The 23,772-nt window shown below is 38.6% G+C and overlaps 1 protein-coding gene and 1 long non-coding RNA gene across 3 annotated transcripts; one reads left to right on the forward strand and one right to left on the reverse strand.

The window, feature by feature from the left end:
* Positions 1-1,218: 1,218 nt before the first annotated feature.
* On the reverse strand, positions 1,219-3,574 carry LOC121977091 (cytochrome b561 and DOMON domain-containing protein At4g12980-like). The gene is made up of 3 exons (XM_042529606.1): positions 2,785-3,574; positions 1,955-2,209; positions 1,219-1,779 (listed from the first exon to the last, which is right to left on the reverse strand). Exons 1-3 carry the CDS (start codon positions 3,400-3,402, stop codon positions 1,489-1,491), a joined length of 1,164 nt encoding a protein of 387 aa, XP_042385540.1. The 5' UTR covers positions 3,403-3,574; the 3' UTR covers positions 1,219-1,488.
* An 11,148-nt stretch (positions 3,575-14,722) lies between these two features.
* On the forward strand, positions 14,723-18,851 carry LOC121977092. Of its 2 annotated transcripts, XR_006110728.1 has the most exons (6): positions 14,723-15,088; positions 15,189-15,227; positions 15,964-18,304; positions 18,384-18,430; positions 18,545-18,678; positions 18,769-18,851. It is a non-coding gene; the product is annotated as an uncharacterized LOC121977092 (long non-coding RNA). The 2 variants fall into 2 exon arrangements; XR_006110729.1 differs by having other exon boundaries at positions 18,237-18,304; positions 18,545-18,845.
* Positions 18,852-23,772: the final 4,921 nt, after the last annotated feature.

Raw genomic sequence — 23,772 nt, forward strand, 5'->3', positions numbered from 1 at the left:
TGTGGAATGTGCTCATGTCCCTTAGGATCTCTTTACATCAAGGTTATGTTTTTTTTTTAAAAAAAAATAAATTTAGGTGTTATTTTTTCTTTAGTTCGTCTTAAATTTAAAAGATAATTTATGCATACGCTCAGAAGTCGATTTTTAAGATGTTTGTCTCATTTGAAATTTGATTTTCTTATTGTTTCTTTAAATGCACTGCAATACACTTGGGGGAACAATGAGATATTTTTTTTTTGGTTGTTGTTGAATGTTGTTAATGTTTTGTCCGCTCAAAAGTGGGTGGAGCAAGATGGGTGAGAAATGAAGTGCAAAATTTGCTCTTGTTTTGTCCACTGAAAAGTGGGTGGAGCAAGATGGGTGAGAAATGAAATGCAAAGTTTGCTCTCGATGAACGCAGCTGAGAAGGTCAGGTGCTAGTGGGCGATGGGGCTCTGAGAGGGTTTGGCCGAGTCGTAAAAAGGGAGGATGCAAGTGCTCAGGGCTCATCGACGACGTCCCCAGCAATAGGACGAGCCAGAAGCTCACTGTGAATTAATTATTTATGGGCATATAGTTGACGAGATCCATAATGTCAGCAGTCAATGAGATCGACCTAGGTCAAAATCATGAGGAAGGTGAGGATACTTTTATCATTTCGTTGTCCCTCTTCTCGTCCACTTTTTTTGCTTTTTCTTTTGCTATCTTCTATTGGCAAGCAAACTGCTATGGTGTGACCACGTTGGCTATGGAAGACTAGGTCTCCTCTCCCTTCTTTCCTCCACTTTGCTAGGCCCCTTGTGGTGTCGACATGTGGGCTCAAAGTAGCCATCAGTCTTTGTGGTCTGAACAAGCAGACCGCGACTTGACCCTATCAATTGTCTTAACTTGTAGCAACAATATGACATACCCGTGTTAGACACTTGTCTTCTCTCTACTGTCCTACCTTTTGCTTCTCACCTTGCAAATTATGAACTCGATTCTTCTCCATATCACCAAAATTTCACCACTTGGAGTTCAACCTTCCATTTATCCAAAAAATTAAAAACTCATTGATAATCAATTAGTTGGTGAAGAGTAGGCAGAATCAACTTGTAATTTATTAAAACTCAACACCAATAGACCAACCAATCATTGTGACATATCAGGAAAGGCACCATTACAAAGGATTCTAAGCTAATCTAATCCAATCCAATCTAATCATGACAAGGAAACCAAGACCACACAAAAAGAAAGGGGTGGAAACATATTGTATGATATTATACAACAAGCCTTTTCTGAGTCTTCACAAAAAACATTAGAAAGCTCAACCTCCAAAACCACACAAACTTAAGCATAAAGGCTGATGTAGAGGGATTGCAGAAGAGTTGGACTTATTTCAATAGAATATACAAAGTGATATAGAAAGACTAAAACTTTGTACCACCATTGTAGATTAAGCAAAAGGCGCGTGCGCATACTATGAGAAAGATCGAATGGTACATACTGGCAGAGTGGTAGTAAGATCCATCATGTAGATAGTGGATGTTTCACGCCATTGTAGGGTTTTGAGTCGTCAGATTTCCTCCTGAGAGCAATGATCCAAGTGACAATCTCCAAAAACAAGGCGATAGCGGCTAGAATGCAGATTGCAATGATGTAAGCCACTGTCCATTTGTGATCGATGCTCAAGACCTTGAAGCCTTCAAAGACGTTGGCGATGCCCAAGGAGATGACAGCGTATCCGATCAAGTGATGGTAGATATTCCAATAGAATCTGTATTTATGATCCTGGTTTGGTCTCAGGAACAGAGCGAAAACCTAAAAACACATACGCCAATTGTCGCATAGTAAGATAACATACTTTGGAAGAAGAATTCGGCTCAAGGATTTTAGCTAAACCGAAACAATGCAGGCGGTATCGAAGATCTTTTAATCCAATCAAGCATATCAAACTTTGATTCAAATGTATCAAAGGTTGCAATGCTAGTCTTACCTGTAAGGTTGCCAGCGAAAAGAGGCTTATTCCGATGTTTCGGTGAGTGGTGTATTGAATTCCCTTAGATTTGCTGCCGAGATTGAGGCCAGTAGCCCAACCACCAACTCCAACTCCATAGCCGATAGTCTGACATGTTATGTGGAGATAAAACCACGCAGGGTCTGCTGACTTGAATGTTTTCAGATATCTAGCAAAGATTGCGCCCACCGGAAGCAAAATCCCCCAACTCACAGCGTTCAGCACGCCGTGCACCTAAATAACATGCAAAGTGCCAAGAATTCAGATACACATCCAAAGCTCCTATAACAACATTGAAGTATCCTAGTCAATGCATATTCTATATATGTTTCTATTGTACATACTTTTTCCTTTATTTGTATTGCGGTCAGCCTTTCGACAAAGTCAATTAAATTGACGAAATTCCCAACATTCTAAAAGTTTTGAAACACAATAAGCATGCACAATGCAACAAACAACAAAATAGTCTGAAGACCTCAGTAGAAATTAAAGTTTTCTATGACGAAAAAGGACAAGGTTGCATTTTGGCTAAGCTGATCTGAAGACCTCAGGAACACAAATATCTATATCAAAGGCACAGAGACGACGAATATTAATAATTTCTCAATAAGAAAACTGTGGAGGACCTTGAATTCTATAGATACTTCCAAATCCAGACCACCATAAAATCTTGGAAAAAAAATATTAATAATTAGGAAACAAATCGATCGATTGAATATTCTAACTCAAGGTTGACCCCTAGTCAATCATACTCTATCTGCCAAGAGATGATAATTTTAGGTAAATTGCAGGTCAAATTAGGTACTCACATTCTTGCTCTTGGTAGTGGAACTGCCGGCGCTGGACTGGGACGTCGCTCCCCTGATGAGATCCACCTTGCCCGTGGAATGCAAGTTCGCCGGCTGGAGCTCGTGGGGTTGCGGAGCCCCACTCGACACTGACGGCCCCACTTGCCATACCTGGTTCACCGTCGTCGTCCCCGACGTCAGCTTCAGCGTCGCGAAGATCCGCATCACCCCGCCGGACTGCTCCGCCGCCAGATCTGACGTGTCAAACGCGATCGGCCCCTGCTCGACGTCGGTCCCCTTGATGCTGTACGTCCTCGCCCGCATGGACCCGTCGGGCTGCTGGAACGCTATGAGCGCCTGGGACCCGTCCATGCCCTGCCCGGTCGGGTTGATCGCCCAGGCCACCCACCCATCCGGCTGCGCCGGCGGCGCGACGAACGCGACGGAGAGGTTTCCCGAGGCGGCGTCGTAGGACCAGTGGAGCGAGGCGGAGAGGTACGGGAGGTCGCTGCAGGTCGCGTAGACGCGGTTGGAGCCCAAGGACGCGGAGGAGCACGAGGAAGCCCCGGAGGCGAAGCCTCCGAGGAGGAGGAGGAAGAGGGCGACGGGCAGCGCGAGTCGAAGCCCTAGAGCGGCCATTGCTCCGGTCGCGGCAGTATTCAGGCGGCAAAAGGGGAATTAATAAGCCGATCAAGGGGATAAATGCAAAAAACAACCCGCCGGGAGGGGCTTCTTTATAAATTCGAAGAAGGCGAGGCGTGGAAGCGCTAAAAGCAGGCGCGAACAGAGGAGCACGGGTGTCGGGGTCGCTTTACAGAGGAAGAGGAGTGTGCTGTTCCGCAGGACGTTTTATTAATTAAGCTGCGCTTGACACGTGCGGGTTCCGGGGCGACGACGTTACGTTACGTAACGGTCATGGATGAAAAAAGGAGCGTCCGTTACGGGAAAGCGGTTGGTAACTGGTTACGACTCAAGCAACGACCGACGTATGGCTTTGGGTGGCATATGGAAACAATACTTATAGTAATTTTATTCGAAAAAAAAATCAAGTCCTCAATTTTAATTTACCTTAATTATCTTTATTTAAAACAAAACTAAATTCAGTTATCTGTGGAATCTTTGTTCCCTTCTTTCCCGGGTAAACACGGTTGGTAAACGGTGGATGTCGGTTTTTTAGTAGGGTAGAGGAGTGGGCTGGTGAGTGACGAGTAAACGATACAAGGAAGCAGACGACGCGACCAAATCGAGAGAAGAGAGAGAGAGAGAGCGGTGACAGCGACAGGTGGACGGCCACCATTCATTACGATCGCTGCCATCGTGGTCGACGTCACCATGCGGTATGCATGACGCGTAGGTTTGTAGCAGCCGACCCGTTACGAAGTATATAAATAAAAAAAGGGTTTTATTCAGAAAGCAATTGAATCATTTTTATAATATTTTTCTTATTAAAAAGTGAGTTTAAATATATAAGAAATTTAAAATGTCTAGGACCAGATGGTGGCTATTCTTCACTGTATCTCAAGAATAATATATGTTTTTTTTAGCTTTTAAAAATATATTATTGATTTTTAAAATTTTGAATAAATAAAATGCAATATCATGTAGGTCGAGATTTGTAAAAGCTTATCAACTTGATTGGATGAGATGAGTCGTGCTATTAATTGGACAACCAAACACATATTACGAGAGAATTGAATCAATCAAGTCAAACAAATTGATTGGGTGTATAGGCACAAAGGATTAGTTGGGAAGTTGAGTAGGTTACTTGAGCCGGTTGAGCTAGCAATTGGCCAGGAACCATTAAGCTAAGCAATAAATGAGGATGATAATGAGTTAGATTTAAATAGATTTCATATTCGTATGATCTCTGTCATCATTTCTATTCGTATCTGATATTCAATTTTCATCCATATCCTCATCACATGATATCTTATTATCACTTATAATATTTTTTTAATTTGAATTATTTCAATAAAATTATAAATATTTATCAAATTCTTAAAAAAACATTAAGAAAAAACTTAAATATAAAAATTAATAAAAGCCGTCATTCCCAAGGTTAAGTGACGCTTCCTCGCTATTTGGAAAATAAAATCAAATCAGGGAAAAAGTCTCTGACGTTGAACCTCCGACATTAAAGCGACATCCGACGCTAAAGCTAAGAATAGAAATAGGAAAAGAAAATAGTACAGAATGATCATGATCCTAAAATATGAAATTTTTCTTTCTTTTATATTTTTTTTTGATGACCCTATGTCTTCCTCTTGATTAATGGCATTAATTACTTGAGAGAAGAAAAAAAAAAATTTGACTTCTCTGCAATCATTGATGAAGTATTTTCCTTTGCTTCATTTCATGATGGAGTGTTCTATTTGATTTCCTCTTTCCCTTTGTTCCAGGCCATGCGTCGTATTGGGTGGGTGTCCCGGTCGGCTCTCACCGAGCCGAGCGAACGTCTGGTCGGCTTTCTCCGAACGGCCTATATATATCCGAGCGGTCACTAAGTCGAGCTCCACTCGGATTCAACGGCTAAACCTCTTACCCTGATTTTAACCACCTCGATCTTGACCTGTACCATGCCATTGGTCACGAGAGCGCCACATGGGCCCTGTTGGGCAAAACCCGTTACAATTAGTGTGATTTTTCCACTCTTCTGAGTGCGTACCAAAGTCACAAGAACTTACAATCAAGTAGGTTTGAGCAGATAATCTCAAACTGTCGACTCTAGCGAGCCGAGCCACGTGCCGAGTAGATGAGTCGTGGACACCGGGAGTTGTCGAGCAGCGCCACGTTGTGCTAAGAGTTGCTGACAGGATGTCGAGAGCTGCAACACGAACTCAGAGTGGATGCCGAGTCCAGCAGAGCGCTGTCTCCTTAAAACAGATTCGGCCCCTCCGTGGTGCTCAGAGGATTAAGTGGACGTCTGTTTCCCAGGATAAAACGGCAGGATCACGAGTACAACCGAGCACTGGTTGTCGTGACGATCTGAACTAGCTCCGAAAACTATCACTATTTCTGTTGAGCAAAAGAAGTGCACAACAGAAGGGAAAGAAACATGGGGATTCAAAGTGGAAGGGAAGCACGTGCACACAAAGCTTAGTTTTCCACACGAAACTCACTGAAGCTGTTTCTTGTGCTCTACTTCGTTTCTGTGCTCAAGGTCTTATATAGACCTTGTGCAAGCTTGGCTTACAAGCACAGCAAGCCACAACGTGGCTTGCTGTTGGCTTTCATTGGCCAGCAAGCCACAACGTGGCTTGCTGGTGGTTGCAAGCAAGCCACGTTGTGGCTTGCATGCAAGCCACTTGGCTTGCAAGCTTGTTTACCATGTGGCCTTGTTTGCCATGTGGCACAAGTAAATGTGCCACGTGGCGTGTAAGCAAGCTGGCAATTTTTCATATCTTGTATGCTGGCCAACAAGTTGTTTGACTAATATAACAAATAAGGGGGTTCACAAAACTACCCCTCGGGTTGATGTCGTCCGGGCCCTAGATTTCCAACCCCCTTCGTTCCGAATCAGTCGGAAAGCCTTGCTTGTAATCGTTGTGGGACTACAACCCACACGTCGCGTTTTCATTCAATTTTTTCCAACAATCCCCCACATGAATGAAAACAAGGATTTGTGATAGTTTTCGACAGTTGAGTCGAGTATAGGATAGGTAGGTGTTACCCTTTGAACCTTCCCTTGTAAACTCTGTTTGCTCACTGGCTGATTAGTAGACGTGACGTCTTTGAACTATTTGGCCGTAGGTGTAAGCATGAACAGATCTTACCCAAGACTCTCCCTGATATAGTTCAGGTCTCATGAGTGTGTTCGTTCTTGGCCATGAACACGCCTGGTTCTGTGAGAAGCTCTAAGAATTGTGCCTCTAATTCTCTTCAAAGCGGCCCCACTTCTTTCTCACATAGGTGATCTCTCAAGAGTTACCATCTACTCTTTTTTATCATTAAAAGCTCATTAGCTTATCCTGCTCTAGTCACTGTTTCAATGGGCTACCCCCCACAATGTGTCTAGTCAGTGCAGATTAGTTGTCCCTTTGAACCTAGTTCTTGGGATCTCCAGTCAGCATAGGTTGGGTGTCCTCTGTACTGATCGCTGACAATGGCATCAAGCCCATTCCCTGTGATGAGCTTGCAACTAACTCTCGATTTAACCCTTTGGTTAGCGGATCCGCTAAGTTATCTTTTGACTTCACATAGTCAACATTGATAACTCCAGTTGAGAGTAGTTGTCTAATGGTATTATGTCTACGACGTATATGTCTAGACTTACCATTATACAGATGGCTCTGTGCCCGACCAATTGTTGATTGATTATCGCAATGTATGCAAATCGCCGGCACAGGTTTTGGCCATCGTGGAATATCTTCTAAGAATTGTCGTAGCCATTCAGCCTCTTCACCACATTTGTCAAGAGCTACAAACTCAGATTCCATCGTGGATCTGGTTATTACGGTTTGCTTAGAAGATTTCCAGGAAATGGCTGCACCAGCTAGAGTGAAGACATATCCACTCGTAGACTTAGAGTCTTGTATATCAGATATCCAACTTGCATCGCTGTATCCTTCGATCACAGCAGGATATCTTGTATAATGCAGTCCATATTCACGAGTGTACCTTAAGTACCTCAGTACTCTTGTTATCCCTTTCCAGTGCTCAATATTGGGATTACTCGTGTATCTGCTCAGTCTGCTTACTGCGTGTACAACTCATCAAGTACATCAGACTTCCAATCACTCGAGAGTATTCTATCTGCGAGATACTTTCACCTCGATTTTTCGATAGATGTTGACTCGTATCTATTGGCGTTCGTGTCAACGCAGTATCACCCTTGGTGAATTTCTCAAGAATCTTGTCCACGTAATGGGACTGATTAAGAACAAGTCCTTCTGTCGTTCTAAGAATTTTGATTCCTAGAATCACATCAGCTAGGCCCATGTCTTTCATGTCAAATCTTGAGTTCAACATGTCTTTAGTGGATTTGATTATCTTATCATTACTCCCAATGATAAGTATGTCATCTACATAGAGGCACAAGATGACATAGTCATTCTCTGTGGCTCTCATGTAGACACATTTATCACATTCATTGATCTTGAATCCACATTCCTTCATGGCATTATCAAATTTTTCATGCCACTGCTTTGGTGCTTGTTTCAAGCCATATAATGACTTCACCAATCTACATACCTTGTTTTCCTGTCCTGACACAGAAAACCCCTCAGGTTGGTCCATATAGATTTCCTCTTCTAAATCCCCGTTTAGAAAGGCTGTCTTGACATCCATTTGATGTATTTCGAGAGTCCATAGAGCAGCGATAGCCAATAATACTCTAATGGAAGTTATTCTAGATACCGGAGAGTATGTATCGAAGTAATCAAGGCCTTCTCGTTGTCGGTATCCTTTGATGACCAATCTGGCCTTGTATTTATCGATTGTACCATCTGATTTCATTTTCTTCTTGAAGATCCACTTACACCCTAGTGGTTTACTTCCCGGAGGAAGATCCACAAGTTCCCAAGTGTGATTTTGCAAGATAGATTCTATCTCAGATGCAATCGCCTCTTTCCAGTGAGGTCCATCGGGAGCCTACAGCTTCGAGTAACTTCGGGGTTCACTTTCCAAGATGAAAGTGATAAAATCCGATCCGTAGGATTTTTCTACTCGAGCTCGTTTACTCCGTCTAAGCTCAACCTCAACTGGTTCCTCATTTTTCCTTCGTCTTGTGTTTCATATGCCCGTTTTGAGGAGCTAGCATCCTCTCGGGTCTTAAAAGGAAATACATGCTCAAAGAACGAGGCATTTCTCGATTCAATTATCGAGTTCTTGTGTATCTCCGGTATGTGTGATTCATACACACAAAATCTATACGCAGCGCTGTTTTGTGCATATCCAATAAATATGCAATCAATAGTCTTTGGTCCTATCTTAATCTGTTTCGGATCAGGTACTAACACTTTGGCAAGACACCCCCACATTCGTAAATATTTGTAGGACGGTTGTCTTCCATTCCACAACTCATAAGGGCTCTTATCTATTTTCTTTCGGGGCACCTTATTTAAAAGGGCTTCCCCCCACATGGACTCTGGCAATCCAGAGCTTAAGAGAAGAGCATTCATCATCTCCTTAAGAGTTCGGTTCTTTCGCTCAGCAACTCCATTTTGCTGAGGAGTATAAGGAGCCGTTGTTTCGTGTCTGATCCCATGTTCAGCACACAACTCAGCGAACGGTGACACATATTCGCCGCCTCGGTCACTTCGAACCACCTTAATCTTCCTATTAAGCTGGTTTTCAACCTCATTCTTATAGAGAGCAAATTTCTCTATAGCTTCATCCTTACTTTTGAGAAGATACACATAACAGTATTTTGTGTTATCATCTACAAAAGTGATGAAATATTTATTACCACCACGTGTTGATGTACCTTTTAGGTCGCACACATCAGTGTGGATTAGGTCAAGTGGTTCGTTACTTCTTTCAATATGTTGAAAGGATGACCTTGTCATTTTCGCTTCAAAAAAATCTCACACTTGTGTTTTGGGTCAAGGTGAAATGTAGGTATGCTTTACATATTAATTAATCTACGCAATACATCGTAGTTAACATGTCCTAGTCTACCATGCCGCAAACACGAAGACTCAAGCATATAAGTGGAAGAGCTTTCAGTTTTATTTATCTTAGACCTAATCGGCATTACATTGAGCTTAAACCGCCCATCAGATATATAGTCCCTTCCTACAAACACTCCATTCTTGGACAATACAACTCTGCCCGACTCAAAGACAATGCAAAAGTCATGCTTGCTTAACAGTGATCCGGATACTAGATTCTTCCGAATCTCCGGAACATATAGCACATTGTTCAGAGTAAGGTCCTTGCCCAAGGTCATCTTCAGCACCACTTTTCCTTGGCCCATGATGTCCGAGGTTGTCGAGTTCCCCATGAACAGCTTGTCTCCAGTGACTTCTTCAAATCTGTGGAGCAGCTTCTTATTGCAGCAGACATGTTTGGTGGCTCCAGTATCGATCCACCATTGCCGAGGATTAGAACCTATTAGGTTCACTTCAGAAATCACAGCGCAGAGATCCATATCCTGTTCTCCCGCCAGGTTGGCCTCAGGTTTTTTCTTCTTTGGCCTTTTACAATCTGAAGCCTTGTGACCCATACGATCACAATTGTAGCATTTCCCTAAGAACTTCTTTTTCATGTTTTGTCCTTTGGGTTGCGTCGTGGAAGATTTTGGATGCTTCCGTTTTGAGCTTTGTCCGTGCTCAACAACATTGGCTTTTACAGTAGCCTGAGAGAACAGTTTTCTCTCCGAATTCTTGTTGTCTTCTTCTATACGAAGGCGAACAACAAGTTCCTCCAGGTTCATTTCCTTCCGCTTGTGCTTCAGATAATTCTTAAAGTCCTTCCAGCCAGTTGGTAGCTTTTCAATGATAGCTGCCACTTGGAAGGTTTCGCTCAGAGTCATACCTTCTGAGTGAATTTCTTGTAAGAGTACTTGAAGCTCCTGGACTTGACTGATTACAGACTTCGAGTCACTCATCTTATAGTCCAGGAAACGACCAACAATAAACTTTTTGGCCCCAGCATCCTCCGATTTATATTTCTTGTCCAGAGATTCCCACAGTTCCTTTGCCGTTTTTATCTCACAATACACAAGATAGAGTGAGTCGGCAAGATTGTTAAGGATGTAGTTTCGACAGAGGAACTCAGACTCGTTCCATTTGTCGAGCAGAAGGAGGGTGTTTACCTCATCTACACCCTTAACAACCTTGGGAATTTCTTCGGTCAAGATACGTGCCAGACCTAGCGTGGTTAAGTAGAAGAACATCTTCTGCTGCCACCGCTTGAAATTCACTCCTGTGAATTTTTCTGGCTTTTCCCCGTGATTGATTGGCACATTCCCAATCGGGGCGGAGGAGGCCGGCACATGTTGAGCCTGTTGCATCTCAACATTTTCTGCCGCTATATCAACAGACCGAATCTGTTTTAAGTTTGTTGGGCAAAACCCGTTACAATTAGTGTGATTTTTCCACTCTTCTGAGTGCGTACCAAAGTCACAAGAACTTACAATCAAGTAGGTTTGAGCAGATAATCTCAAACTGTCGACTCTAGCGAGCCGAGCCACGTGCCGAGTAGATGAGTCGTGGACACCGGGAGTTGTCGAGCAGCGCCACGTTGTGCTAAGAGTTGCTGACAGGATGTCGAGAGCTGCAACACGAACTCAGAGTGGATGCCGAGTCCAGCAGAGCGCTGTCTCCTTAAAACAGATTCGGCCCCTCCGTGGTGCTCAGAGGATTAAGTGGACGTCTGTTTCCCAGGATAAAACGGCAGGATCACGAGTACAACCGAGCACTGGTTGTCGTGACGATCTGAACTAGCTCCGAAAACTATCACTATTTCTGTTGAGCAAAAGAAGTGCACAACAGAAGGGAAAGAAACATGGGGATTCAAAGTGTAAGGGAAGCACGTGCACACAAAGCTTAGTTTTCCACACGAAACTCACTGAAGCTATTTCTTGTGCTCTACTTCGTTTCTGTGCTCAAGGTCTTATATAGACCTTGTGCAAGCTTGGCTTACAAGCACAGCAAGCCACGTTGTGGCTTGCATGCTTGCCAGCAAACCACAACGTGGCTTGCTGTTGGCTTTCATTGGCCAGCAAGCCACAACGTGGCTTGCTGGTGGTTGCAAGCAAGCCACGTTGTGGCTTGCATGCAAGCCACTTGGCTTGCAAGCTTGTTTACCATGTGGCCTTGTTTGCCATGTGGCACAAGTAAATGTGCCACGTGGCGTGTAAGCAAGCTGGCAATTTTTCATATCTTGTATGCTGGCCAACAAGTTGTTTGACTGATATAACAAATAAGGGGTTCACAAAACTACCCCTCGGGTTGATGTCGTCCGGGCCCTAGATTTCCAACCCCCTTCGTTCCGAATCAGTCGGAAAGCCTTGCTTGTAATCGTTGTGGGACTACAACCCACACGTCGCGTTTTCATTCAATTTTTTCCAACAGGCCCTTCCTTATTGCCACTTAGCAGTGTATCTTCCTGCAGTATGTGGAAGATATGTAACATGTTTTGAAGGAGTCGCAGCAATGTCATCAGCGAGTGGGAAATCACTGACTAGCACTTAACAGAGAAAAAAACAACCAATTATTCACTTCAAAGTTATCAAGAAATTTTCCATAGGTATTATCACTTATAAAAAAGTGAAAGAAATATGTTTATACAATCATAAGCTAACCTTGATTTGTTTCCCTATGGAAGAAGTGGAATATGATGCTATAGAAAACATACAAAAACAGTAGAATAATGCTTTTATTTATGAATTGAGTTATCAAAAGCCTATGTCCCCCTAAAATTTATAGTTTTCTAGTAAATTGCAACCTACTGCAAACATACATTAAACGAGAAACATAGATATGATCAAAATGTTTTATTGGATGTCTCATCTCTCCTATACAAAGAGCACTGTACAAGTACAAAATGTCCTCTAATATACTGTATCCTGCATGGGACCGCCGGGCCGTTTGGGATAAGGATACCATCTTGAGCACGCAATTTTATACAAGTTCGTGCTTTTCCTCAATCTGAATGTAAAATTCTAGTTATCTAAATCCCTAAAGTCTCAACAATCAATGTCTATGTTCATAAAGTGAGGAGGAACGCCAAAAACATCAAAAGCAACTTTTTTTTTGAAAGGTAATGATATAAATATCAAAATAGCATGTATATTTTAATAAATTCAAAATTTTAAATACGTTATTTGGTAAATTACCGTTCTAGTCATCCAAATCCTTAAAGTCGCAACAATCAATGTGTATGTTCGGAGGAACGCCAAACACGTCAAAAGCAACTTTTTTTTTTGTCTGAAGAAAAAAAAAACAGCCTTTCTGACAGAATGAAGTGCTAGCTCCGTCGGCCTGAATACATAAAGCTGATTATAACTGCTCAAGAATAACATCCGATCGATAATCGATCTCGCTTAAAAGACATCCAGTCAGACAGTCGAGAAGTAGTGAACGATCGATTACACATATTATCTGAGTTGGTATATGATAGAATGTTTGTCACATGAGATTGTGGGGTCGAAATTCAGGATAATCGGGGTATAAATTTTCGATTCCTATGTAATTTACTTCACCTGTCACATACTTATTTAAGATATTATGATTTATCTCCCTCATAATGATCTTAAGTCGGATACGATAAAAATAATGAGGACGAATGATTTCATCTTTATCACATGAGAAGTAGTTAACGATCCCTCTAAAATTAAGCAGATGTTAGGATTGTGACGTGAGATAAACGAGCAGCGAAATATCTACTGGACAGCTCGATCAGGATCTAAATAAATGTACGGCGATGGATCACATGGCAGGGGAACGAATCATTAACAAGCGTTTGGCTGTCTATTATACACTTCAAAATTTCAATTTAATTATTTATAAATTCAATCTATATATATATATATATATATAATAATTTAGATGTAAAGTAAATAATCTCCCCTAATTCTAAAATATATATAGATAGAGGATATCAGTTGTTTTTATTTTATTTTATTATTTTCAATTAAAAATAATTAAAATATATATATATATATACAGCAGCGTTTTTTTTTCTTTTTAATTTTTTTTTAATTTTTGAATTAAAAAAATAATTAAAATATTTTTAAAAAAATTAATTTTTAGGGTTCAAACTTTGGGTTATAATATCAAAGTTATTTTTTTTTTTTTTACCTATAGAGTTCAGGCTTTGGGTTATAGTATCAAAGCTATTTAGGGTTCAGGCTTTGGGTAATAGTATTAAATCTATTTTTTTTTTAATTTTACCTCTAGGGTTCATGCTTTGGTTATAGTATCAAAGCTATTTTATTTTTTAGATTTTACCTCTGGGGTTCAGGTTTCCCAATTAGATTATAGTGTTTGGTTTTTAAAATAAAATTAATTTAAGTATTTATTGTGTATTGTAATATGTTAAGGGGATATATTAATGTATTAGAAATTTATATAAAGAAATATTAATATTTTTAATTGATTTTTTTAAAATTTAAAATATTAAAAAATAAAAAAATTTAAAAAACAAAGCTTGATCTCCTGCGCGACGCGCACGAGATCAGTATATATATATATATATATATATATATATATATATATATATATATATATATATATATATATATATATATATATATATATATATATATATATATATATATATATGAGAAATATTATGCTGCGGCGCCTTATGTGCGGTTTTGCCACGGTACTTAGGCTGATCGGTCCCCAGACCGATCAACCTTCGAAGCCTGATCGGTCTGTGGACCGATCAGGCTATAGGTGGATCGGTCCACAGACCGATCCCCCTACCTTTTTCTGCCTCTGATCGCTTCAGCAGACACAGCGCTGCCGATTCTGGCCGCGAATCGGTAGCGCTGTGTCTGCTAGCGTTTTCGGCAGATTTTGGCCACGAAACGGCCGGATTCCGGCCGACAGTGGCCGGGCGTCCAGTGGAAGGTCGGCAGTCGGTGGTTTGGCGAGGTTTTTTTTTTTAGCTTTCCCAGACCGATCAGGTTGGAGCCTGATCGGTCCAGGCCTCTGACGTGGCAAGTACCGTAGCAAAACCGCAAGAATTGCACCGCAGGAGAAGATTTCTATATATATATATATATATATATATATTGAGCATGTTGCATATTTATCTGATAAATGGATTAGGGGGTGATTATTTACTTTCAGTTTAAACATCTATATATATATATATATATATATATATATATATATATATATATATATATATATATATATATATATATATATATATATATATATGAATTGATAGTCTGCGGACCTTCTCCTACGGAACGCTACGGATTGCTTAGGTGGAAAAATCCGTGTAATTCTTTTTTTTTAAGAAAATCCGTGTCATATTTTTTTCCCAAATCTACTTTTCCTCCGCCGAACCCCTCCTCCCCACACGCGATCCTCCTCCGCCACTCTCCTCGCCGCCGCCCCACACGCGATTCCTCGTCTACGCCGTGCCCTTCCCTCCCTCGGCTCGACGTCAACCCTCGTCGCGCCCTCCTGCGAGTCTAGGTTTTCCAGCCGTGCCCTGCCCTCCCTCACCGCGACTTCGACCGTCGCCTCGCCGAGCCTCCCTCCCTCGCTAGGAAGAAGTAGGTTTTCCCTACACTGTGACGAAGCTAAGTTTTCCCAACACTGCGACGAAGCTAGGTTTTCCCTTGCTCGCCAATGCGTCTCCTGCCGACATTTCTATTTCAAAGGTTTTTGAAACCTGACGGCATTTCTATTCCATCACCGTGAGTTCTTATTTACTCATAGCCAATGAGAGTTTCTTGGTTATAGTAGTGCTGGTATTGCATTTGATATGAAGATCTTAATTCTGGTTCATCTCTGCAGGTTCTGCAACCAGTGACAGCAACAAAACTGTATAACTATGTAAGTCTTAACAGAGCATATGTAAGTCTTAACAGAGCATTCGTCTCTATATTTCTTGGTTCTAGTAGTTCTGTTATTTATGGTACATAACTTGGTATCAAATCATATGTTCCTCTTGCTTCTATCTAACTTCTTCTCTGAGAAACTAGTTATACTTAACCTGGTATTTACATTTACTCACACAGAATACTCACAGCCATGGATTTGCCATATTATGTTCAACACATATATATGGTGTAAACTCTCTTAACCATACTTACATAATTTTGATTGTATTCCATTCACATACATATATATTTCATTTTTCCTATTCAATCTATTGTAGATTTAGACACTCAACATATTTGTTGAGTCACAAATATATTTAAATTATTGATTAAAAAATAGTATGACTGAAGAAGCATTTGATTGAATAATTATATATCATGTTCCTTTTTCTGGTTCAGTCTCTTTCAATTTTATTTGTAAAATATTTCCTTCTATATCATGGTTCACCAAGCTATTGTTATGACTATTTGATTTGATTTGGCCAATCATTTCTGATAGTGGTACTAATTAGATATATTTTTGATCAAAGTAGACAAAAAAAATAAAATGGTAGAAATTAAAATTGAAATAAGAACTAGTTTTTATCAAATGATTTGAAATTTGTAATTGTGAGTTTAAATTGAAATAAGTTATAATTTTTATTTATTTGTATACTTATTTGTTCTCAAATATAATGTGATATTTTCAGAAATGGACGAAAATAGAGTTGATGATCAGGAATACATTCCTCAAGTTGCAGATGTTAGAAAGCCAAAAATTGGGATGAAATTCTCATCGCTAGAGGAAGCATATTCATTCTATAACCAATATGCACGAGAAGTCGGATTTAGTTCAAGGATAAACACAAGCAAGAAAAATAAGATAACAAACGAAGTGATGTGGAAACAAATTGTATGCTTTAAAGAAGGGCATACTGATCTAATGCGGAATGCTAAACATGGAAAAACTGATCAACTGATAAGGGAAAGAGCACGTGGCACAGTTAGAACAGGTTGTAAGTCAAATATTGTACTTGTTAAGAAATAGACCGGACCTAATTGGGTTGTCAGTAACTTCGTAGAAATCCATAATCATCCACTCTCGACTACCTTAAGGTGCATTTGTTACCCTCACATCGTAGAGTTTCAGCAGCAAAAAAAATATTAACTAAACAGTTTTCAAAGGCCAATGTACCAACTTGTCAACAAATGCGATTATTAGAGATAGAATATGGAGGACCTGAGGGGGTAGGTTGCACAGAAAGAGATATTAGAAACTTTGAGAAAACCCTAAAAGATGATCAAAAGGATATCGATGCCGAAACACTGATCGAGTTATTTACATCTGAGCAAGAGAAGAATTCATCTTTTTTCTTTGATTACGAGATTGATTCAGATAACAAATTTAGTAGGTGTTTTTGGGCTGATAATGTATCAAGGAGGGCATATGGTGTATTTGGTGATGTAGTTGTATTTGATACAACATATAACACCAACAAATATGGCTTGATTTTGACACCATTTGTAGGAGTTAATCATCATCATTAGACAATTATTTTTGGTTGTGGGTTTCTAAGTGATGAAAAAACTGAATCTTTTGTTTGGTTACTTCAGAAGTTCATAGAAGCAATGCCTAAGGGTCCACCAAATGTAATCATCACTGATCAGGATCCTGCTATGACGAAAGTCATTGCACAAGTTTTTTCATAAACAGTGTATCGATATTATTTGTGGCACATACTGAACAAATTTTCAGATAAATTAGACCCTTTGACCTTTCAAAATCATTATCAAAGCATAAAGAATGTCATTGTAAATTCTACAACACTTGATGATTTTGAGAAGTCATGGGAAGAGGTTATCAAATGTGCTAACTTGGAGAAAAATGATTGGTTATCCTCGATGTATGAATTGCGACACAAGTGGGTGCCGGTATATTTTAGGCATGTATTTTGTGCTGGAATGTTAAGTAGTCAAAGATCTGAAAGCTCGCATTCATTTTTCAAGAGGTATATTTCAAATAAGAACTCATTGATGAATTTTATCACCCGTTTCAATAGGGCACTGAGACACCAAAAACATAATGAGTTAGTTGCAGACCATGTTGATATGAATGAGCATCCCAAGATTAAGACAAACTGGCCAATGAAAACTCAAATGGTTAAGTTGTATACAAAAAAGAAATGGCTGGAGTTTCAAAGTGAAATGACCGACAGTCATGGTTATTATGTACAATCGGCATTTACAGGAGTTGACTCAGTGGTTTATCATGTGATGAAATTTCAAAGTTCTTCTTCTTCCAAACCAAGGATGCTTACACATGACAAACAGAGGGACTATATATCGTGTAGTTGTACGAAATTTGAGTTTGAGGGCATTCTATGCAGACATATGTTAGCATTTTTTCGTATCAACCAAGTGTTTCATTTGCCTGATACGTATATACTCAAACGATGGACACAAGATGCAAAGGTTGGAGCAATATATGCTTTGGGGAAGCAAAATTGCGTCGATGATCCAGATCCAGAAAGATTTTTGATGTCTAGACACTTGAGGTTATCCTATAAAGCTTCAGTGTTAATTGATGATGCATCTTTGACTAATGAGGGGACAAACTTCTTGGAAGAACAATTCGATTGTATCTACAACAAAATTCAAGAGATAAACATTAGTAAAACATGCGGTGATAGAAATAAAAGGAAGAAATCCATGGATGAAGGTCTTGGTATTATTGATCATTCTTCAGTAAGAACAAAGGGATGTAGGAAAAGATTGAAATAATTAAAGGAGAAGTCAATCTCAAAGTCCAGGATATGTCCTGGATGTGGACATTGAGGTGTGTCACATGACAAGCGCAACTGCCCAATTTTACAGCAAAAGTATGTGTCAATTAATTCTGCATTTCTATTATAATTTTACTTGCAAACTCAAATTCTTTTTATTATATTACATTTTATAAATATGACGATGTGTCGACTGTCAGATCAACTGAAGATAATTATCATAACAGCATTGACGACACATATGAAGTAGATTTGACATCTAGAGCTGGTACTATCAAGGTTTTATTTTATTAAATTATAGTTGATCATTGAGAAAATGAAGTTAATAATTATCTTTATGGTTGCAGGTTCTAACAACATGCGGTAGGATATTTGTAATTATTTATGACGACTGGTAATCGTCTATTTCCTTTGTTTGCACAATTGGAAAGTACATTTCATCTTTCATTTATTGAGCTAGTTCAGTAATGCAAATATAATTACTAACTTGCTTTTTTAATTTTTGTAGATAACTGGTGCTGTTCTTTTTGATATTTAGTTGTTGAAATACAATTCAATGACTTGCTTACAACTTGCATGCGGTATATGGGAAAAGAATTAAAATGTACTCTCTTTTCAAATGTTTCAAACTTGGATGATCTGGTAATATCTATTATATGGTGTTTGATTTGGTTGCATTTCCTAGATTAGAATAGCAAAATTTTATGCACTTGTCTTCATTTGTGCTCACAGGTTGGGCTACCTGTTCACAGTTCTGGAGTGTTAGAGTGTATACTAAAAGTCTAGCTTTTGTATAAACATTTATTTAGAAATAAAGAATCACAATGGTCAAATACCTACATTTATTTGTTAAGTGTAATTGTTCAATTAATTTATATTGTAAATAACATGGTGTGTGGTGTCACACATAGAAGATCATGTTATCAGTTCTTTATAAATTATAAACAGTTGCTCACAACTAAGATGGAAAGGAACAAACCATTGGAATAGTCGTAGTATAATTAGGTATTAGTTTATCTTAACTAATAAATTACACTAGTACACTCTAAGTGTTTTGAGTAGGACCATTTTAGGTAAGTTCTTTTAATACTGACTTGATAAAAGAACTAGACCTTAGTTATTATGGAAGTGTGTGCTCTTAATCCTAATATAATAACAAATACATATATTTAGTATTTATTTCTTTGACTTATCAATGGGTGAGATATAGCTCGATAAATCAATAAACTTGATAAGTTAGGAAATGATATTACTTATAGTGTATATTATTGATTATAGAAGAAAATTGTGTCCTAGTAATCTAGGTTGAGAATGTCCCCAAGATGAGCTCATAAGGATTGTCATGTTAAACCCTGCAGGTGGACTTAGTTCGACATGACGATGAGGTTGAGTGGTACTACTCTTGGACTAAGATATTAATTAAGTGAGTTGTCAGTAATTCATTTAATTAGTGGACATTCGACATCTTAAACACAGGGAGATTAACACACTCATAATAAAAAGGAGCCCAAAATGTAATTTGGAATTGGTGCGGTAGTTCAATAATAATTCTTTAGTAGTATGAATTATTATTGATGAAGTTAAGTTGTGTGTTCGGGGCGAACACGGGAAGCTTAATTTCATCGGGAGACCAAAACCAATTCCTCCTCTCGGTCCCTATCGTAGCCTCTTGTATATAGAGATGTATACCCACCACATACTCGCTTCTTACCCAACCCAAGGGGGCCGGCCAAGCTAACTTGGAACCCAAGCTAGGGCCGGCCAAGACCCAAGATTAGTGGTCGGCCCTAGCTTGGAGTCCAAGCTAGGTGTGGCCGACCACATAGAAAATAAATAGGGATTTTTATTAAAATTATTTCTTATGTGGATATCATGGTTTTAAAAGAGAGTTTAAAATTTAAATCTTTCCTTTTATAGCTTTCTACAAAAGATTAAGAAAAGATTTGAAATCTTTCCTTATTTGTAAATTGAAATGTGGATTTTAATTTTAAGAAACTTTCCTTTTTTAACCATGTTCAATATTTAAAAGTGAGTTTAAAAATTAAATATTCTCTTTTATAAGTTTCTACAAAAGATTAAGAAAAGATTTGATATTTTTCCTTATTTGTAGATTGAAATGAGATTTTAATTTTTAGAGATAACTTTCCTTTTTGGAAATCATCCACATGTTTAAAAGAAAGATTTTAATTTATAAAATTTCCTTTTTACAAACCACCATGAAAGGAAAAATTATTGGAGAATTTTTTTATAAATTTCTGGAAACAAATTAGGTAGTTTTAATTCTTGTGTTATTAAAACTCTCCTTGTTTGGGATTTTAAAGTGGCCGGCCATGTTATGTGAGAAAAGAAAATTATTTTTTAATTAATTAAATTTTCTTTTTCATGGCAAAGGAATTAAGGAAGTTTTTATTTAAATTTCTTTATTTGCCAAGGCCAAGGATTATAAAAGAGAGGGTAGAGGTGCCTTCAAGAGAAAAAACTCTATTCTTTTTCTTCCTCTCTTTTCCTCCTTAGTGTGGCCGACCCTAGAGGTTTTCCCTCTCCTCTTCTCTTCTTCTTTAGTGGCCGGTTTCATCTTCTCTTGGAGCTTTTGTTGATGGCCTGTTCTAGCTAGTAGAAGAAAGAGAGAAAGGAGGATTTGTTTCTAGCATCCCTTAGAGCTTGGTGGTGGTGGTCGAACCTCTACTTCTCTTGGAGAATTGTGGTGGCCGAATCTTGCTTGGAGAAGAAGGTGTCTTAGGTGGATTCTCATCTCGGTAGATCGTTGCCCACACAACGTCCGGGATAAGAAGAGGAATACGGTAGAAGATCAAGAGGTTATTTGCTTACAAAGAAAGGTATAATTAGTAATTATTTTCCGCATCATACTAGTTTTCTTTGTATAGTTATTTTTGGAAATACCAAACACAAGAGACATATGATTCTAGAGTTTTCGGATTTGTTTCGAATTTGTATTTCTTTTGTTTTATTTTTTGAATTTGTGATTCGATTGTTCTTTTTGGTTAAACCTAGAGTTATATAAGGAAATTAAATATTAGCTTTCATTAAAAGGCTTTGTCTAGGTGGTGGTGGATGCTCTCATACCCAAGAAGGTCATGTGCCTCGTCATGCAGTCCTGGAAGCCAATTTTAGAAATTAATATTTAATTGAATTTATAACATAGGTTGATTTGGATCAATAGTATTAAGTTCCGCTTGCGATCCAAGTCTAAACCATTAAAAATAGATAAGTTAAATTTGAAATCAATAATGTTAAGTTCTGTTTGCGATTCCTAATTTAACTTCTAAAGAACACAATAGGTTGTTTAGGAAAATGTTCGACACTTGTTCAAAATTTTTGTACATTGGAACCGGTACGATTCTTCTAGGACCAACCAACATGGAGTGCATGGGTTGTAGTTGCATTTGGCTCCTCTTGCAATCTACTTTGTTTTAGCAACTGATCTCCGGAAGAGGATCTTGAACATGTTGTAGAGATCTGTATGCTATTTGATTGTGACTTCTAAGCTAATTAAACAACTATATCAACAATAAGCCGGAGTCTATTCTCCATGTACATTGCTTGGTAAGTTTATGTCTGGGTTGAAAAATTACTTGTAGTTAATTTTTTTTCTTAGATTTCTAGTATCGGTTGAATTTTATCATTTGAAAGGCAAACTTCATCTCATATTCCAGGAAATAAAAATACAGTTGATGACCAGAGAAGTTTTTTCTGTTATACTATGGATTATTCAATAGTTTATATCTGATGAGAAGGCGTTGCCCTTTTCAAAAGCCTCCATGAGTACAAAAATAAGAAATCCACAACCAATAGCACAACAATGAAATCCAGCAAATACTAAGAATTCCACAGCTTCATAAATCTTGAAACCAATTTCTTTGCAGACTATCCACTAACAAAACATTAGCTAAAACTTCCCAACACACCCTGCACTTCCTCAGCTTCTACACAGACACCATGGCACGAAAGCTCCACCATAACATCATCAAGTACCCACATAAATTTTAAAAGCTTCCAACTCCAATCAAAGATAAAAACGAAACGGCACACCTGTTCCTTGGCACAACACTGCAAACATCTTCAATAAGCCATACAAGCCCAGCACACAACCATTAACAAGCAATCAACACACCAAAAGGTAATCCAGAATTTACCAACTGCACATCCTTATATTCTCTACTTATCTATACCAGAACTTGCACACCACAAAGATTATTACCATTTTACAATAGCATATCCTGTACAGATATTAACAAACTTCATACATGTTTGAAATATAACTCTTCCACATCCAAGTGACTACAATTCCACACACCCAAAAATAATTCAAAAAATTCCAAACGAAGTCCAAAGATGAATCAAACGAACCAGTTCAATTTGGTTTGAAACAAACCCAAAATTTTCAATTGGATTCGGCAAGAAAATACAATGAATCAAAGAAACAAAGTATAATACAATCAAATTTAACTGCGACACCTTCCCTCTTCAGCATAGTACATCACTTAGAAAACTAGTATGGGAAAACCTAGCTTCGTCGCAGTGTAGGGAAAACCTACTTCTTCCCGGCGAGGGAGGGAGGCTCAGCGAGGCGACGGTCGAAGTCGCAGTGAGGGAGGGCAGGGCACGGCTGGAAAACCTAGACTCGCAGGAGGTCGCGGCGAGGGACTGCTGTGGCGCGGCGTCGCGGTGAGCATTGACGTCGAGCCGAGGGAGGGAAGGGCACGGCGTAGGCGAGGAATCGCGTGTGGGGTGGCGGCGAGGAGAGCGGCGGAGGAGGATCGCGTGTGGGGAGGAGGGGTTCGGCGGAGGAGTATCGCGTGTGGGGAGGAGGGGTTCGGCGGAGGAAAAGCAGATTTGGGAAAAAAATATGACGTGGATTTTCTTAAAAAATAAGAATTACATGAATTTTTCCACCTAAGCAATCCGTAGCGTTCCGTAGGAGAAGGTCCGCAGGCTATCAATTCTTTTATATATATATATTTGAGTTATTTAAAAAAAAAATATTTTAATGTTTGACATGGATAATAAAAAAACCTAAATCTAGTTGCAATTTTTAAAATATGTTGAAATCTCAAATCACATTTGAACTGGTACTCTTTGGTTTATATTAAAATAAAATAATCAATTGGATTCCTTGAAAGTTAGATGGCACAGTTTATTATATATGATTAAATGTTAAAATTTTAAGACATAATAGAAACTATTTTTTCTCCTTTTATACATGATTTAAATGAAGGATATGGAAGAATTTTTTTTTTGAACTCAATTAAATAATTGAATAATTGGGTATAAAGATAGATCTAATAGATTCTATTCATACCCAATTCAAATATATATATATAATCTCTTCATGTTTAATATATTTTTATTGAATATAATTAAATTATGTTTAATCTTATTTGATAGGATATTAATTTAATATGTTTTTTTAATAATGATAGTTGAATAAAACTAAAAAAATTATTAGTATAAAGGATATGCGATCTTCTGATAGATATAGATACGAGAATAAATATATGATCCACAATAGATATAGAGATAAAAGTTGAAAATCCAGTGAGAATGAAGACAGATATAATAAATTGGGATGAGGACAAAAGATATAAAATTCGACTCAAATTCGATCCATTATAATCTCCACGCATAAGAACATGCAAAAGATTCCAATATTTTAAGTAGAAGCTACCAACAAACAATCACATGCTCAGCAAAGAAAAACATGAAATGCAATCACTC

Source organism: Zingiber officinale, chromosome 4B, assembly GCF_018446385.1.
Source record: "Zingiber officinale cultivar Zhangliang chromosome 4B, Zo_v1.1, whole genome shotgun sequence".
Lineage (NCBI taxonomy): Eukaryota > Viridiplantae > Streptophyta > Magnoliopsida > Zingiberales > Zingiberaceae > Zingiber > Zingiber officinale.